The sequence below is a fragment of the Nyctibius grandis genome, chromosome 7, assembly GCF_013368605.1.
Source record: "Nyctibius grandis isolate bNycGra1 chromosome 7, bNycGra1.pri, whole genome shotgun sequence".
NCBI lineage: Eukaryota > Metazoa > Chordata > Aves > Nyctibiiformes > Nyctibiidae > Nyctibius > Nyctibius grandis.
The window spans coordinates 36,493,021-36,512,713 of record NC_090664.1 but is presented as its reverse complement, the minus strand read 5'-3'; the positions used below and the strand labels follow the sequence as shown (position 1 = coordinate 36,512,713).

The window sequence follows — 19,693 nt, the reverse complement described above, 5'->3', positions numbered from 1 at the left end:
TTAGTTAGGAATTGAAGATAAGAGAAAACTGTTTAACTCAAAAAACCCCAAAGTTTGAAAACTGTTTTTAATAGATGAAGTGGAAAGCCCTAAAATATTGAGAAACATTGAGTCTGTCTTTTTCCTGCGTGGATAATACTATTTGGCTTACTACTACAAAATTTGAAAAGCGCTAATAAAACACTATGAAGAGTTCAAAAATGGACAAGTTTTGCAAGTTTTCTCCATCAGAAGCACTCATTTTGAAGTACAAAATAAATGATATTTCCTACCTGCTCTCCACCGTAGCTAGATAAGCTTTGCTTCTGTTCACATGTCTTATTTGCTTCTGAAAACGTCAAAATTGCAGAGCCCACCAAATAAACAGTATGAAACCGTATCTTTTCCAACCCTGTGATGAACATAAGGTTCTTAATGTGAAAATTGAAAGAAGATTTCAATATAGAAATTAGCTCTGCTAATTAGCTGAACTAAGCTTAAAAACAAGATGAGACTGGGCCGATCTGTTAATAAACAAAAGCTGGCTTTTTTGTTGCTGTTTGCTCCTACAGAAGGCCTTTTTATTTAAAGGATGACATTAAGATCTCAGTTTTCATCTTTTTTATGTGCACGTGACTCTTTAAAGAAAATTGTGGCTGTGCTATTTGCTATAGCTTTCCAGGGCTCTGTAAGGGCTGGGGGTTACCGGAACTGCACTGTAAAGAGCCTTTGATTCATTTAGAGGGGAGCTGTAGCTCCAGCCTTCCGGAGCTGTGGGATCTGACTTAATGAAATACAAAAATATTGCAATATTTTTGAAATATTGCAAATTAATTCACATACAAGCACAGCTCCTCAAGGCTGCCCTTGCCATCCCTAAGTGGAATGGGAGAGGAGACTTTCTGAGCCAAGAAGAACCCAGTCAGTGCTGGTTTGTGTGGAGCATAAAAAGGAGGAATATCAGTAAACATCCCTGCTGCTGCCTGCTTGTAGACAGATTTTTGCTGACCAATGTGGATACAATGATTTCTGAAAAGGTCAATTCTGGAAAAATTACTCATTTGGAAAAAAATAACCTGCTGATATCACTCAAAGGCCAACTAAGTAGTCTGTTGGTAGGAACACGGTACTGAAAAGCTGATCCTTTTCTGTTTTGAAATTATTTTCTTTCATTTATCGCTGTTATGTATTAAGGACTTTATAAAGACTTTAAATAGATAGCAGATCTGAGAGAAGAGACAAAGTGGCTTTTGGTAATTTTACATGTATAGTTATGCTAAGAGCATAAACAGAGAGAATAATGGTGAAATTATGATTTAAAACATATATGTAATTTTGTTGCAGGGTGGCTCATCTGGGAATGGAGGGAAAGGAAGTATTCATGTACATGTAAATGAATCTTGACTTTCTTGAGTATTTCAGAGATAAATGAAAAATGCACATATATTAGTAAAAAGCTAATAGGAAAATACTAGGTTTCTTCAAAAGTAGATTTTCTAGAAGATATAAAGACTCTAAAAGAGCAAGAACCAGTAAATTAATTCCTGTTCATTTTGCCCAACATAGATAATTTATGACAGAACATTTACTTTTTGGCAGCCTAGGTCCTTGATTGTCTCTTTTTCAGAGAATTGTGATGAAGGCTTCTTTTTACAGATGTAACCAAATTGCTTATCACAAACATCAGTTGCCCAGTATCCATCCTACAGTAGCAGGGAGAAGAAACAAATGTAAACAAAAGGGCATTCATAAACATAAGAAAACTGGTGTTTTCCCTCTTTCCTCACTACAAGGCCTACTGAAATATGTTACCTAGAAGGCTATAGGATCATTGCTGGAGTTTTTTGGGTTTTTTTTTTTAAATAGACACATCTGTCAGGTTTGGTTCAAGATCCATTTGGTGCTGTTTTGAGATGAAAGGAGGAAATAAATGACATCTTGAAGTTTCAGCATTACTTGCTATCATAACTATCTATTTCATGAGAGGGTTTCTAAAGATACATCTCCTCTGGGGATAATGAGTCTGCATTTAGAGCAGTATTATTTCACTACACTTCTGGCAAAAAGAACAATGAAACTGAAATAATGCACATCTGAGTGTGCTGCAGTAAATCTATTTTATCCATCAAGGAGAAGACTCTGAAAATGATTGATTTCTTTTAAAAAAGGAATTATGCAAAAAATAAAATTTAATTAGGAGCTTTTTTCCTCCTTAAAATATGGTTTAGGATCAATTCTATTGATGCCTAATAATGGTAAACATCAATATTTTTCTACGATATAACAATTCTTTCAATGACAGCATTTCTTTCATAACAGCATTTTCAATTTGAAATTTAAAATTCATGACACATGTGTGTGTATGTGTGTGCATGCACATGCATGTAAATGTGTCTAAAAACCCAAACAACCATTCATTGCAAGAAAATAAAGTGCATGAGTCAAGCAGTCAGAAATACTGTAGGATTTTAGGTATTTGACAGATAGATGTAAGGGCTCTCTTTATGTCACAGCTGAAGACACATGCCCTGGTGCCAAGTCTCCATGCCTCAATGCCATGTCTCAATGAAGTGACAATGAGGGACATAATGGTGTATTGGATTGGAAAATGAGGTATGCAAATAGCATCTATGATAACCACGCAATGTATTAACTAGTTCATCCCCATTCCTCTCCGAGAACTATAACGTTTTTCATTGCTGCAGCATTAGAATTAATCTAATGTAAAAATTCTGGATCAGACTTTTCACCAGATAAGAACTCTCAAAAGGTAGCACTAGGAAAATGCTGCCTCTCTATTTCTGATCTCTCCTGTCCTCCGAACACCTTTTCCGGTTGATGCCAAATTTATGGGGAAAACTATTTTAAGTTAATATGAAAAATGACTCCTCGATAAGTATATAATGGCAAGTGATTTCAGACTGTTGTAGTTATTAGTTGCATTACTATAAAATGATTGTATGGTTGTACCTGCCCCTTCATAACAACGCAGTCCTCCAGACCGTTTGTGTAGGTGGGATGCCTGCGCTGCCATTTGGTGAATGTCACAGGAGTCCTGTCACTCCACTCAAAATAGAAGTGAGCCTTCAGGTCGTTCAGACCCAGCCATAGCTCTTCTGTTGGCTCTGAGGCATGAAAAGGAATAGGTTTGCTTACAGTCCACTATGCAATACAGTGAACGTTTTCACACCCAGAACAGCAGAGACTGACAAAGTAAGGATGGGGTACATGAGAGGTGGTCTTTGTGCTTTAACAAAAATGCTGGTTTCCTCTCAGATCTGCAGTAAGAGATGTCTTGGTCTGTACTGAAAAGGGCTCAGATTCCATTCAGAAATACTGAATTTAGTAAACATAAGGATCTTTATGGCCAGCAGAAGATTTTTACAAACTTTCCAAGTATCTGTGATTCAGAAAAATAAAATGGCCCCTAGCATGCAGGTTAGGACAGAGAGAGTCCCACCTGTCAGGAGATCATACTGAGCCCAAGCCATGAAGACGTCTGCCAACATGTCTCCTTAATGGAGAAGCATCAGAGGGCTTGTAATGGCCCATCACGGGTGTTCACCAAGTCCAGCATGTGTGGTAAGTGTCAGGATTGGTTACTATAGATCCAAGGAAAATCAGAAGTGAAAAGATATTATTTTCTTAGAAGGATATACAGCAAGAGGTTAACTTCAGCAAGAGGTTTTAGTCTCAGCAAGAAGTTAAATTTCCTGTAGATTTGGAGCTCAGTTTTGAAGATATTAAACATAGAATAAAAGTGATAAAAGTGCAATTTTTAGAGAACTTTGTGTGTCTCTATTTTTCTTTCTTTTCCTGCTTTATAAGGTTTTATGATGTGGATTGTTTCTTGATAAATATAAAAATACTTCTATGCTTATGCAACAGCAACAACATAAAAGAATACCATAAGTTAAATTTAGCTTTCCACTTGTGACATTTCAGGAAAAAAAAGCATTAATATTTAATATGAAGCCCAGCTTTTATGTTAGAGATGGAGCAAACAAAATACAAGCTTACATATATACTCACTATAACCAAGCTGTGACACTAGAAAGCTGTGTTCAGCAATGCTGTGGACACTTGCCAAATCTCCATCTTCCTCTTACATGAAAGTCAGAGCATCTTTCCGTGTTTTTGAGTTCTCGCTGAATGCTGTAGCAGTGGCCTGCATATGGCCACCAACCATCTGTGCACTTAATAGGTCTCAATTCCTCTAAAAATGAAAGCACAATTTTTCAAAGCAATTTTGTAAGAGGAAAATAAAGGACACTAGAATGAGGTCTCTCAAGCACTCTTTACAAAAGTGGGACTATATGAATCAACATAAAGCTGTAGTTAGAAATGCGAATACATTCAAATGAAAACCAAATATCCATTAAGGCACAGTAGCTAAATATGCAAATAGAATTATGTCTCCTTAAGCAGTGAAGCATTGAAAAATGCCCACATTGTGTCAGAGATGCAATTTTGAAATAATGCTCTGGGAGGAAAGAGAGACCAAAGCAGACATCAGCCTCTCCCCACTGTGCCCCAATGGAGCAGTTCGGTTAACTGTGTCGTGGTCTCCCATGCTGCCCACAGTGGCTGACATTAGGCTCTGCCTCCTGCTCAATGTCTTGTTGCAAACACGCATATAATTTTCAGATATGGAAAAGCATGAAGTAATTCTTTGGTCACTGCAGGTCAGTAAACAGTGCAAACAGAGCAGAGCTGGTAATTTTCTCTTCATATTAACTCAGTGGCTTTTTTATAGTTTAGATTCCTAAATATCTTTAAAAGCTTACCTTAAGCTTGCTTTAAAAATAGAGACCTGCATTTCTCTTTAAGGTTACTACTGGAATAAAGATTCTCTGAAATTATTTCTCTACTTCTTTAATATAACTACTTCTTTTAAAAGTAGCTTTTATAACATTCCCAGATGACAGTCTCCAGCAGATCCCTCCTGCGTGTGGCATGTTCATAGCCATGTTGTGTTATTGAAGCCGTAGGTCAGGGTGGCCCATGGATGAAATGTAAGCCTGTCTGAATACTGCTGCTCCTCCTGCTCTGCTCCTACGAACCCGATGCATTGCATACTGTTGTCAGTAGAGGAGGATTTTTTGCATTAATATTAGAGTAACTGCAATTGCTCATTTGGAGTAAATGAGAAGCATAAAATTTCTACAGCATTTATGCAAAATTGATTGCTGGCACTGGTTACCATGACAGAGCAACTTTTATGTGTCTTGCAAGAATGAATGGAGAGGAGTGATGGAACAAAATAATATATTCTGCTATGAATGGTTAATACACAATGGGAGGACAAAGGCAATATATAAAAGCCTGTGTGTGCCTGTATAGCTGTGTTTTTCAAAGGCTTCTAACATCTTTGTTGAAAAATAATGTTGCATACCTTTTATTGTTTGCACGTCTTTACAGACTGCTCTTTCTAGGAGTCAAAGAAAAATCTTTCTTTTTATTTGAGTAACCTACCTTTGGGTATAATGTCAGGCTTTGAACTGAAGTTTTTCTTTTTACATATGTAGCCGAGTCTCTGGTTACATGCTTGGTTTTCCCATTTAGCCTTCTGTCTGGGATTCATCACTCCGCAGATTTTCCCAGGGAGTAGGAAAGGACTTCCTTTGAGTAACAGAGAAAATAGAATTTCACAGCAAAAATAAATAAGAAGATTAAAAAGAAATCACATTATTAGTAGAAATATTAACTTATTCTGATTTCTTCTATGGTTAATATGAAGAAGCCTTGCCCCATAGGATAAATGCTGTTCTAGTTTGTAGGATGCTGCTTTTGGTCTATGCTTTGAGAGCAAAGTAATGACCCTCCATTGACTTTGTGTCAGGATAGTACTGGGAAATTTAAAATCATAGAATCATAGAATGGTTTGGGTTGGAAGGGACCTTAAAGATCATCTAGTTCCAACTCCCCTGCCACAGGCAGGGACACCTTTCCACTAGACCAGGTTGCTCAAAGCCTCATCCAGTCTGGCCTTAAACACTGACAGGGAGGGGGCATCCACAACTTCTCTGGGCAACCTGTTCCAGTGTCTCACTTCCCTCACAGTAAAGAATTTCGTTTTAGTATCTAATCTAAATCTACCCTATCTCAGTTTCTGGTTCTTTTGCTGATATCCTGGTGCTCACAGACAGAACAGCTGAAGCTAGATCTTTATCTTGTGTCAAAAACTTCCAAACTTTAAAAATATTCAATTTCAAATTATATCCTCCCTCCAATATATCTCAAGAATTTTACAGTTCTGCTTTCCTATAAAATAGCTTTTTTCTCTTTTCTGTTGCAGTGTGTAAAAACCTCTGTAAGCAGCAGCAAAAAAATTGCCCTGAGACAGATTTTTGAAAATCTTAGATGAGAGTTTAATTATTCCATCTTGTAAGTTTTCCAAAACAGGAGATGGCTTGAAATACTTGTGGCACAAAGAAAATGTGGGACCACAAAAACAGCAAGCAAACAGAAAAATTCCCCATGTGTGAGGAGCACCATAAACCCACCCCTGTCTCCTTTCCTTGAGGTGGCCCAGTGCAATTTTTCATACACTGTTGAGGAATTATGAGCTGGCTCTGTAAGCCTCTCTATAATATTTAGAATTTCTCCAGACAACATAGTGCCATTACTTTCTAAATATTTTGCTACTTTTGGAAGATTTGATTTATATTTATACTCTCCGACAATATGCTATGGAAAAATTCTGGTCTCTGATCTGTAGAGTTATTCTGCTTAGATAAGAAAATAAAAGAACCTGCTATAGCTCATCTCCACAGTGAACCTTGTAATTTGGAAATGTACTTCTAAAAATAAAGGTCTAGATCTTCAGTTATTGTAAATCAACATGGGCTTTCCAGAAATAAAAGTAGCTAGGGCAGTTTTTATTAGTTGGTGTCTCATCAGAATGCATTCAAAGATTACAAAATGGATATAGTTCTTACCTGGAGACCAGTTTAAATATCTGAAAGGGCTGCCCCCAGCCCATTGCCATCCAGTGTTGAAATTCAAAGTGTTCAATCCAATCCAGAATGCAAAACTGAATTTTTTAGTTAGCTCTAAATTAGAAAAAAAAGTCATCTGTACCTCCCTGTCCTCATTCTTAGCAAGTTCATCTTAAATAAATAAAGTCAAAAGTAAGAAATTTATATTTTTAGTTTAACCAGCCCAAAACCAGTACTTTCTGCATTACTGAGGTGCATAGATTAAAAAGTAAAATATGTAAATGAATAAATATTGATTTAGCAGAGATCTCAGTAGTTAAAAGGACAAATGAACATCTTATTTCACTACTTAAATAAGAGTTTACTTCTCTCACTTTGTTTCAATCCAACGTAAGAGATGTAAAAAATATCTTATTGTCATTGGGGAATTGTGACAAATGTTTCTGTAACAGATTTCATGGAGTAAACATATCAAAAAAGATTACAAAGACAGTGTGCCAAATCAGTTACTTCCAGATTTTTTTCTGTGTGAGTGGTTTCAAAAGCCTCCTTCAAACCATTTAGAACCAAACTGGATACTATGATATTATATCTGAAACCCACTGGAGTTATTTGGAGTTTATGTTTACAAATGTACCCATATTAGACGCAATCTAGCCATCATCGTATGTTCTCCTAGAAAGATTAATAATCCTTGAAACACAGAGGAAAAAGGTAAATTTGAGAACCAGATCATAGTCCTGCCCAGGAATGAGTGCACCAGCACAAAGGCAAGCGGAGGAAAGCCTCCCCCTGGGACAGGCTGCAGGAGATGTAGTAGCTCCTACCCGGAGCACAAAGGTGGGATGGGGCCATTTCCCTCCCTATAGAGGTTTGTGACCATCCTTGATTAAAAAACCACCAACTAGTGGAGGGCAATTCAGACCGTCCTCCTTTTGGCAGCTGCTGAACCACCCCAACAGGCCTGTCGTGTTCAGTGAGACAGAAGACAAGGCAGTCTAAAGCTCTGGGGCAGCACAACACCCTAACATATTTTAAGGTCTTGTTCTCTATCATTTTACCTCCTACATATGCCTGCTCATGCATCTCTGTGATGCTTAATAGCTCTGCATTTTGCTGCTGACAGCTTTTCCTTGCTTGGTGCCATGTTAGAGCTGATTCTGAGTTTATCTGGTAGTGAATGCCAGTTGAAACATCTTCTGTCCAAAATCTTTCTGTGTCATCTGGAAGAAGGGAAAGAGAGCACTGCTGTTAGGGGATTGACATTGCACCAACTAAAAGCAAAGGAAGTATGTAATGATGAAAAATCTCTAAAAACACACAGTAATAACCATATGCTATCATCAGATTTAAATCACCAGAAAAACTGAAATCAGATTAGGCATCAATTTTTTTAAAGGTGTATTTTTTTTAAAAATTAAAAACATTATTTTAAATTTCTAAGTTTTTAGAAGGAAGTGAATGGGTTTCCGTTATTTGCTTTTAAATTTGCTTTTACAGAAAATGTAGTACCAGGTAAACCAGGCATATCTGTTTATTGAAAAAAGAGATTCCAGGGTGAAGTCAGAGGAGGAAAGCAAGCGTGTAGGTGGACTATGACCCTGGAGGCTCTTCATCCTCATGGGGCACGAACTGCCTCTTAGCTCGTCATTAAGAGAAGCAGCTTTTTCAAAAATGGGAGAACCTGGACCTGACAGCCTGAGGAGCTATAAAAAACAGTCTGTGTAGCACCAATCTGCAGATCAGTCGCAGTCTTTGTTTGCAGAAAAACTCACAAAATCTTGTGAAACTGTTGTAGTATTGGGAAAGCAGTTGGTGAGAAAAGTGAAATGGTCTGTGTCATGAGGTGAAGGAATCCAAACACAGGTTCAGAGCAGAAGATAGTACGAAGATGGGAGAGGAGGATAATTTTAGCAGCAGCATTTTTTGTGTAGGCTGGCAATAGGAGACAAGAACAAGAATGGAAATGGATGTCAAGGCGGAAGAACAGTATATAGCAGTGAGAATTGACCTACAGGGCATGCCTGAGAATAAAGACCAATGGGAATTTTTTGAAAGGAAGATATCAGTCTAAATTCATGCTGGTCATGCCATGCACTTAAGTCACATACAATGACATATCAAGGAGCCTCCTCACCTCTCTGCTCCACAAAGAGAAACAGCCACCTCCAGCAGGTGAGTCAGAACCTGGCTGGGCTGAAGCACACCCTGGAGGCACCTCTTCCTATCCCACTCGCTATAGAGGAAGCACATGGCTACTTGGGGCTAATGCTCAATCAGATGATTTTTCATTGGGGCTACTCCGACAAGGTTTGTCATGAGGGTGTGTAGCTGGTAGCTGATAACGAACCTGGTAGCTCAATAGATGGTTTTCTCAAAAACGTTTCATGACAAGTTAACAAATAAAATACAGGACTTACTTATTAGTGGGCAAAATCCATACAGTTTATCAGCATCAAAGTCTGCTGTTGTCGCACACCAGAGCCAGCCATCTGACCTACCAGCATCTGTGCACTCATTGTACTGTTTGCCTTTATATTTGAAAGGGAATACACATGGATGTCCATTGGCGTTTCCTTGTAATGTAAAGATATCTAGGGGGAAGAAAGAGTTAAGAGGACATATGAAAATAATCATAACATCATAAATCTGACTTCCTAGTAATGGATCTATCTATCAGTATGTCTGTCTATCTAAATTGAGAGAGCACAACATCTTTTTTAACTAATTTTATCATTTTCCTCATTGTGTAGCTAGATATTTTAAATAAAATGTTTTAGTAAAATTTGGGTTTTAAATACACTGTTTAGGGTTTGATCTATATACCTTGTAGGAAAGTCAAATTCTGTGATGATAAGTTGCTGATAAGTTGTGGTTCCTGGAGACAGAAAAACCACAAGTAGATCTCAGACAACAATGGGTTTATTGCATCCTTGTATTCTATACAGCTCAATAAGTTTGCTTTATCACTCCATCTTTTCATTAATTGTTTAAAGAAAAAGATAGCTGATCAGAGAGAATACATATTTACACAGTAAATTTTCGAAGTTTCAGTTGCACATTTCTGCACTTGGAGAGGTCTTGAAGATTCACCCTCAACTCAAATTCTTTAAGATTAGCAATGCTTAATCTTTTTAAACTATCACAGTATTACGTAAGCGTTCTTTTATCCTGAAATTTCTAATATATGCTCTCAGTCTCATATTCATGCAAACATATCCATCCATTCAGTTCTACATACATTGCTGCTTTACCGTTTCTCTCTATAGCTATACCAAATGAGTGATACACGTCTTCAGACTAGAACTATTCTAATTTGGTCAGACTGGAGGGGAGGAGCCAGTTCTTCCTTCTCATACCTCATATCTTGGAGCAGAAAGAGAAACTTGCACAGCTATCATGAAAACATGGCTCCAAACCCCTTTGACTGATCACTGCACCATGGGTGTGATGGGAAGCGTAAATTGAAAGAGCTCCATGCTTCCTCATCTCATCGTCTTCCCATACAGTGCCATCTGATTTAGTATTTCCACAGAAAAAAATTGCAGTTTAAAGATCCTGGTCTTATTGCCTCCATTTCCCCCAACATCCCTACATCTCCCCTCTTTTATTCTGTGAATCAAGAACTGCTGGGATAATACCCAACATACTCTTTAGATAATGTATCAAATCTGATAACAAATAGAAATAATCAGTCTATGTATTAAAACTGTAAAGCTGCCCAAGGAAAAGCATTTTCATATCTAGTTTAACACAAAACCAACAGGAAACTTACCCAGTGACTGTAATGAACCATGCATGAGGGAAAGAAAAACTAGGAACCTGGAGAAACTCATTGCAAATGTAACTTGCTTTTCATTCCTCTACCAAAAGCTGCACTATAAGATTGGCAGTGTATAAAATCCTTCTGAGTGAGGATAGTGACAGGTCCTTCTCTGTGTCAAAGGCTTGATGGATAAAGCTCTGTACTCTAAATAAGGAAATTTCCTGTCACATGGTATTTTGAAATAACTAGAGTGCACACTGCAAACACTGCTCTCTCTGAAGAATGAGTCACTTCCAAAACTGAAGTCTCCATCCTTGTAACTAGAGGTGGTGACCTTTGTCTTTTTCTGGGACTTCACTAGTGTTATATACGGGTCAGTTGTTGGGGTGTTACAAAAGATCTAAAAAAGCAACTTGAGAATTGGTAACAAGAAAATTGCAGTGAAATATCATCACTTAAAAATTCAGTCTCTTCTTTAACCTTACATCTCAGAAACAGAGGAAGACAAAACCCCAGTGGTTCAGTACGTCGCTATAAAGTTGCAGCTCTACATATCTAGAAGAAAAAGAGGACATTTTACAGGATCTGCAGTATTTGGTGTGTTATGAATTATTGCTCACTTTGAGGGCTAAAACTGCTTTTTTTCTGCACTGTTACACTGCTTGCTTTGATCACAGTTTGAGGCTGGGCTGTTTATAACTACTTGTTGAAGATATGAAAGAAGTGAAGATGTTCAATGCTATAGGCTAGTGGTAAGCTTCCCTGTAATAGGAAGGAAAATTTTGCCTGGAATACTTTTGTCAAGCAAAAGGATGTGTTCATCTATTTCAGAAATTCCTAATGAGGATGTTCCAGGACAAAGCCAAATGTAAGGTAAATTGGAAAAGCTCCTTTTAATCTGTTAGCAAAGTGCTCATCTGAAGAGTTACATTGGCATGGCAGTTCTTGCACAACTAGGCTGCAAAACTGTGCTGGCAAATATTCACATGCAGACAAGTCCTACAGTTCCTTCTGTTTATTTACACCAGTGAAATTAAAAGACATTGTGATAATGAAATTGGAAAAAGCAAGAAGTGAAATAGTCAGTAGTGAGATATATATAGAAGCTGAACAGAAGATGAGCAACTATCTTGGCTTTTATTTATGAAGTGTAAGGGAAAATTATTGCAAGAACTGGCTAAACTTGTTGACTTGACTGTTAGAAACTACTAAGAGAGAAAAATATTTTCAGAAAAAAATGTCTGGATTTCAGTAATAGTAGGAATATAATAAATTGTTTAATAGTAACTACTCTATTTGATGGTGACATTCAGGAAGAGCTTAGTGTGATCAAGGCTTGCAAGAGTAGCCCACAGTCGTAAAGCTGAGTGGTGCCACAGATAATGTTTGGGTGGGAGAGAAATAGAAGCTGTGAGTGAAAACCATCTTTCAGGTACATCTGAAATCACAAAATGAAATGGCTCCGACACAAGGGATCCCAAGGGAAAATACCTGAAGGACACAATTCCTGCCTAGTTCCTTCCTCTGCCTCATGAAGTACAAGCCACGCTCCGGTCCAAACTGGGCTTTAGTCCCCACCTTGTGTAAATAGATGCTTGTGAGGATTCAGCTCCCCAAGGCTGCAGAGTGATGGGGGGAGATTAGTGCAGACACTGAGGTAGGCTAAAAGAAGAATTGAGCTGCCCCTTTCATATGACCAACCACCTTGATGCCTGTTACAAACTTTTTGTTGTCAGTGTCCTGCGTGCTGCATTTCACTTGTGCTATAACCTGTTCTCACCAGTGTGGTAAATCCTTGATTGTGTTTACACCAAGAAAAGAAGAGTCCAGTGCCTAGAAAAGAAACTTCATTACTTTTTATTATTATTTCTTTTAACTTTCCAGCTTGCTCAGTAGACTCTGTGCAGCCTGGGGAAGGCAGGTTGTTTGCTGGGGCTATCTGCTAAGCACTCTTCCCCATAAAGTGTTTAGTGTCTAAATTATATTTGCAGCTCACATTTTGTACTGCTTTCCCCTATTTTTCTAACATTTTAAACTTAGTCTTCTTTCAGATTCCTAGTACAGGTATAATCTGCTGCGTTCCTTAGTTTTCAGTTCCTTTTCTCGCATTTAAAAATGGCAAATTGGTGCTTATTCAAGCTGAATTCAGAGTGACAGGGAGAGAAACCCTCCTTGTTATTGACGGAAGAGTTATTGTCCCTTCCCCTTTCCTCTCACTTGCTTCACAGGGAAGTCTGAAGCTGAAAATTACACTGATAAAAACTTTATTTATTTCAAAGCATTAACAAAAAGAAGGAAGAATAGAAGGGTGAGAATATTTTAATTCATGTTAGTGAACATACTACAGTTAACAGTTACATTACCAGATTCAAAAAAGAACAAAACCTACACTTGAGCTTAATATCCTTTGCTGGTATGAACTGTGTTTTCCATAGCAAAAAAAGAAAATGGCAAGGTTTTCTATCCCAAAGTTATCCGAGATAAGGATATGAAACATCATTTTATAAGTAAGTGTAATAGGATACAGCTATAAGGAACAATAAAAGTGATGGTCTGATGGAGTGAAGTTTGTGGGGCACAATGAGTTCAAGATTGCAAGAGAGCTGGGCAGATTTTATTTTTTGAGTTTCTTGCAGTGTCCACAAAGATGTGGAAATACAGTTCTAGATAGTAATCACACATTATTGAACATTCATTCTCACTAGTTGACTTTTATAGTCCTTTTTCAGTATGTTTATTTGTTCTTGACAAGTTATTTACACCAGTATTTTTGCTAAGGCACTTAAGAACATCTTGACTGTTACAAAACTGTAACATCAATCTGTAATTCTGATTTTGTAAATATGGATGATACAAAAGAATCTGCTAGCACAAAGGGAAAAGGGATTTAATTTAAGATTACAGATATCCTCACTAGAGACTTTTAACAGATACATCCTTTAATTTCAGCAAGTAGCTTGCTCCTCTAAATTGGTACGTGCTACAGGACCCATTCTCACCAACTCTTCAGTCACCAACACATCATTCTAGAAGTGTTTCATTGCCAGAAACTGATAGTTGGTTTTGTCTTTTTCTCTTGTAGATATAGACTGACATGCCAGCTCCAAGAGTGAGAACAGCCAAGAAAATGAGTGGCCAAATGGAGACATGAACAGGTGGGTGAGTCTCTTCATTCTTCTCCTTGCCTGAAATGAATGCATAGAACTGTGAGAAACCTTAGTAATTTTTTATTCTACATATAACATGAAAAACATGGAGGAGGTGTTCTCTCCTGCTTGAACTTGGAGTCTGTTCAGTGTAAATCTGAGCCCTGAATTGTTGCTGATCTGTAGTCAGGTCTCTGTTGCTAAAGCTAATGTGGTTTTAGTGGACAATTACAGTGATATACAATGCATGCAGTGGATGCTTGTAAGAATTTAATGAAAATGCATGCTTTAGATATGGATATGGGATGCTAATTATTTGGAAATTAATTTTACAATATTTTTATGTTACATGATTTACAATAATACCTATGGAAGAAATTTGCATATACATCTACTACCTAGGTTTTAACACTCTAGTTAAAGCTCTCTCAAGCCTGTTCTCAAAGTTAATTACAAGTTGGGTCACTGCTGAGCTTGTCAGCTCAGGGTTAGCCCTGCAGCAGTGCAGTTGACCAAGAACATGTGCATGCTTGTGTGTACATAAAAGGCACCATGGGATTACCCTGAGTGATTTATAAACATGTATCCCAGTAACTCTCAGCAGGACTTGTTCTCTAAAGGGGGTTATTTGGGAAAACTCATTTTAAGTTCTTCTTGTCTTTAGATTTTTGTTAATTTTCTTATGAAAGCTCTTACCTTTTTGCTGTAGAGGACTCCCACTTGGCTCAACTTCAGTGAATATCAGAGAGAAATAATATGACACTTCATTAGAATTCATGTGTTTGACTGTTTTGCTAAAATTATACAGGAACAAAAACCCTTGCAGTATTACTATTGCATTAATAACATATATATATGTTATAAAAGGCAACATAAGTGAGGCAAAATGTATGTTACTAAGGTTTTACCTTCCTGCTTAGCGTTACTAAACTATAATATTCATTCGTTTAAGACTTTGTTGTTTTTATATCTACGAACATTCAAATACTGCCTCTTTTCTAAGTTCACTGAAAAATACCTTTTCACATTTTTCCTGAAATATTAATTTTACTAAGAACATGATGTACAACTCTGAAGCTTAATTTCACACAGCACATTTTAGGAAGCTCTGCATGTCCAGCAGGATTCCACTGTTACAATTCAGTTTAAGGTTCTTAAATGTCTTCCCTAGAAAATGACCTCTGAATCAAGGCTGTAATCTTCCCATTTACCTATGCATAAGAAAGAGACAGAGAAAAAGAAAAGACCTTTGTAAAAATCTTTTTTTGTTGAAGAGGTGCAAAACATGTTTGACACTCAGAAAAGAAGACGAATTAAACATATTGGATGTTCTTTTGAAGTAAGAAAAACTGTTCTGAATCAAGACACGCTGTGTGTGATCGACACGCTGGAGGGAAGGGATGCCATCCAGAGGGACCTTGACAGGCTTGAGAGTCGGGCCTGTGCAAACCACGTGAAGCTCAACAAGGCCAAGTGCAAGGTCCTGCACGTGGGTCAGGGCAATCCCAAGCACAAATACAGGCTGGGCGGAGAATGGATTGAGAGCAGCCCTGAGGAGAAGGACTTGGGGGTGATGGTTGACGAGAAGCACAACATGAGCCAGCAGTGCGTGCTTGCAGCCCAGAAGGCCAACCACATCCTGGGCTGCATCAAAAGAAGCGTGGCCAGCAGGTCGAGGGAGGTGATTCTGCCCCTTTACTCTGCTCTCGTGAGACCCCACCTCGAGTACTGCGTTCAGCTCTGAGGCCCCCAACATAAGAAGGACATGGAGCTGTTGGAGTGAGTCCAGAGGAGGGCCACGAAGATGATGAGAGGGCTGGAGCACCTCTCCTATGAAGACAGGCTGAGAGAGTTGGGGTTGTTCAGCCTGGAGAAGAGAAGGCTCCAGGGAGACCTCATAGCAGCCTTCCAGTATCTGAAGGGGGCTACAGGAAAGCGGGAGAGGGGCTTTTTACAAGGACAAGTAGTGACAGGACGAGAGGGAATGGTTTTAAACTGAAAGAGGGTAGATTTAGATTAGATATTAGGAAGAAATTCTTTACTGTGAGGGTGGTGAGACACTGGAACAGGTTGCCCAGAGAAGTTGTGGATGCCCCCTCGCTGGCCGTGTTTAAGGCCAGGTTGGACGGGGCTTTAAGCAACCTGGTCTAGAGGAAAGGTGTTCCTGCCTGTGGCAGGGGAGTTGGAACTAGATGATCTTTAAGGTCCCTTCCAACCCAAACCATTCTATGATTCTTTGAAGACTTCCTAAATTATAAGGAAATATTTCTCCTTTTGGTTTTTTTTTACATTATAGTTTGAAAACACACTTGCTACCCAGAGGTGAAGTTCTAAAGGTAAAATGTAAAATGAAATGAAAGCAGAGCAGAATGTAAAATGAATAGGTAAAAATCAACAGTATCCCCTACTAAGGAAAGAAATAGTTACATTTGAGACCATCTTATGACTCAATGGATGGATGTTAGTGCTTCCTTATTATTTTAGTACTATATGGGATGGAATATAATTTGGATATTCTTAGTAAATCCTTAATGGGGATTGACTGATTTATTGACATGGTCATGTGCTGATTTAAGCATGGAAATTAACAGTGCATGGGAGATGAGTGTTTCTTGGTTACATTTCAGTTTGTTTTTTTAATAAAAGACTACATTTACAAAATTATAAAAAAGCTAACCTCAAATTTTCAATTATTTTTCTGAGAACTACTATGTCTTGCGATGTCTTCAGTATTGAAATCATGTCCTTTCAACTTTTCATCCAAACAAATGAATCTTGAAAATTGTTTTACACAGGAAATGAGGTTTTCAGCATAGGACAGAGGTGTTCCCCATGATTTACTGGGAACAATGCACAATGCAAAAGCTGGAAAATTAAACCTGATCTCACACTTACTACAGAAGAAAGTACAAAGGTTTAAAGATGGCAACCTACCATTTTTTATGTAAGATAGATTTTAACACCTAACTTAAGAGAATAGAATGATAATGCATTCTTTCAAACAATTGTATCTTTTGTATCTCCACTTGGGAATACTACATGTGGTTTTTTACCGCTGAAACATTAGTCTGGCATATACAGTATTGCATGAAATTTTCCAGAAATGCTGATAAGACAGCTTCTGTAATGACTTGAAGTTTTCATTTAATAGGGAAGTACTCCTTATATTATTATTGCAATACAAACAGCCTTTTAATATCCCTGAGGCATTACTGACTTAAAGGTTGTTGAGTCAGGCCCAATACACAAAGCCAGTTTTTGATGTTGGACAGTAATATAGTTTTTGAATATAACAAGCTTGAAGAGGAAGCTTGATTATTCACATTGATTCCTCCTTGCAAGGATATAATAACTTACAATACTTAGTTCCTGGAAAAGTCATATGCTTGCACAAGTGTTTGACAGATGCCATAACAATGCCTATGTTAGGTATTCAAAAGTTTTCTGAAAGTCTCATTCTTAACCTAGGGTGCATACAGCACATTACCATATTCCCGTGCGAGTGCAGACAGTGATGTGAAGAGCTCGCAGTCTGAAAAAACAGGCAGCTACAAATGTTTAGAAAAGTGGGACATGCCAAACTAAACTGTCTGAAATTACTTCCAGACATATGGTAGAAGGCTATACAGTTACTAGTAAACAGATCTGCTCTGTCATTAAGGACTGAGTCACTAAGGACTTACCTTTGGATTGTTTGCAGATAAATCCTTTTTCAGAAGAGCAATCAGTGTTGTCCCAGTAACCGGATGGTGCAGTCATTTCGACACAGTGATGCTCCGTACTGGACTCTTTCTCCTCCCAGTTGACAAAGTCCAGTGTAGCATTATCTAGCCACAGCCACTGGCCTAATGAGCAACATACAGAGTAAAAAAAACCAAAACATTAAAATCTATCTCATGGATATTTTAACTCCTTAGCTCAGCAAATGACTTCAAAAATGTAACAGTAACACATTTTTCAGCAGAAGATCATGTCGTTTTTTGTAAAAATACAGGTATCCTTAATTTTCTCATATTAGCAAAGCATTTTTAAATTAAATATTGAAAGACATTACCATCCACATTTTGGTAAAGTCCTATCCAGAAGCCTCCTACTTTATTTCCAAGTGGTTGTATTGTATGAATCAGAAAGTCAGATTCATCCATGTTTTCTACCGAAACCAAGGTAGCACCTGAAAGGCATTAGCAAGCAAATAACCATAACCTACGCGAGCAACTACTGGAATGACCTCCTCTTTCAAGTCTTTACAAACAATAACTTTTGAAAGTATTATGCATGTTCTTCTGCTGGCTTCCCCATTGCTTCTTGCAGAGGACAGAGCCCTGGATGTGCTTAATGGCCATGGCCCCCCACCACTGTGCCCAGGATGATGCCCCAGAAGCCAGGAACTGATGGGGAGCTCGATGCCTGGGGAGGCTGCAGCCCCTGGGAGGACAGAAGGCTGTACAAAGTTACTTGTGTCAGTTTATTTTCATTGTGCCAGATTTAGAATAGCTTGGTGAGTAAATAAAGTCTTTCTAATTATATTTTTTTTAAAGTCAATGTTTTCACATTTTTATATGAGTTTTGTATAAACTTTCATACAAATCTTGTCAGTTGGTAATGAAGGATCTCACCTAACCGAGCACACTCGAGGGAAGCCAGTGCCCAGCTTGTTCCAGCAGATGCTTCGAGGTAGTAGCAGTGGCCAAGGTAAGGGATCCAAGCTCGGAGTTCAGCTGCTTCGGGGCAATCTCCAGGCAGCTGAGCAGGGTCAGTAGGAGCTATAGCTAAAGAAGCCATATGGTATGAAATTGGTATTGCATTATGAGTAACCTATGAGGTAGGATATGTGTGTAAATCGTGTGGGATTTCTCTCACCCAGCTTTAACTATCTAGACCTCTACTCCTGACTATTCCTACAGGCCACCGGCTCAGACAATGAGGAGAACCAGGCAGCCAAGAGTGTGAAACTTCTTTATTTCTCCAATCACATTTCTTAGGACAAGGAAACAAATTACATCCTGCAGCATCTAACTAACCGTCTTGGCAGTACTGTGAGGAAACCAAACCCTGAGGGGTGATGCAGATCTCGAATTTGCATTCTCACAACACAGAAAGCTGTTGTAGGTTAATGAATCATTGATACCACAGTCCCATATTGTATATCTGCCTTGTCTCTGTATGTTGTCACTTTATGTAAAGGAGCCATCAGTGGAGCATGCCTCTGCCAAATTAGTCTCTGTTTCTGATCATGTGTGCAACTCCAATTCACTTCTATCGATCTGCACTGCTTATGCAGACCAAATGTACGTCTGGAAAGTTTAACTCAGAAGCCACCTTCAAGTAGCAAAATCTGTCTTGAATCTCACATCAGGAACAGACTACGTTATGTAGCCTTAAATCTTCAAGGAGGGAAAATGACACAATTCTACAAAATCTACAAGCAAACACACATCTGCATGCCTCTACGAAGAGTTACAGTGTCCTTCCCATTCCCATGGCTCTTACATCTACGTCAGAACTGCTTTAGCAATTGTGAATGGGAGTGAAACTTTTGCCTGTATTTCGACTCAGTGACACCTGTGTGTGAACTTATCCAGTTGCTGCAGTCGACACACTCAGGGCATGTTCCCAGCACTTATTTATATTACACACAATCTCAAATGTGATTTATGCTCACTTCTCAGAAAGAGTAAAATACATTGAAGATAGAACTTCATCTTATGCAAACAATTATGACTACCATGAAAGCAGTGCAGCCATATCCATTTGCACAAGAGGCTTTCATGTGCCTGAAATCATACATCATCCAATTACAAACCTCCACATTCTTCAGGGAGGTAGACGATATCCTGAAGCATAGTCCTCTGAGGGTTTTA

General features: G+C 38.3%; 2 protein-coding genes across 2 annotated transcripts in view; both read right to left on the bottom strand.

The window, feature by feature from the left end:
* The window catches only part of LOC137665413 (macrophage mannose receptor 1-like), a 39,017-nt gene extending 28,261 nt beyond the window's left edge, over positions 1-10,756 (bottom strand). The window contains 11 exon segments of the mRNA XM_068404363.1: positions 273-304; positions 306-368; positions 371-391; positions 1,569-1,682; positions 2,950-3,104; positions 4,012-4,120; positions 4,122-4,195; positions 5,455-5,601; positions 6,921-7,034; positions 7,982-8,143; positions 10,696-10,756. Coding sequence (XP_068260464.1) covers positions 273-304; positions 306-368; positions 371-391; positions 1,569-1,682; positions 2,950-3,104; positions 4,012-4,120; positions 4,122-4,195; positions 5,455-5,601; positions 6,921-7,034; positions 7,982-8,143; positions 10,696-10,756 — 1,052 coding nt within the window.
* A 2,244-nt stretch (positions 10,757-13,000) lies between these two features.
* Positions 13,001-19,693, bottom strand: part of LOC137665623 (macrophage mannose receptor 1-like) — a 35,213-nt gene continuing 28,520 nt past the window's right edge. Inside the window, 5 exon segments of the mRNA XM_068404874.1 lie at positions 13,001-13,871; positions 14,529-14,561; positions 17,516-17,677; positions 17,887-18,003; positions 18,449-18,601. Of these exon segments, the coding sequence (XP_068260975.1) occupies positions 13,708-13,871; positions 14,529-14,561; positions 17,516-17,677; positions 17,887-18,003; positions 18,449-18,601 (629 nt within the window). The 3' untranslated portion in view covers positions 13,001-13,707.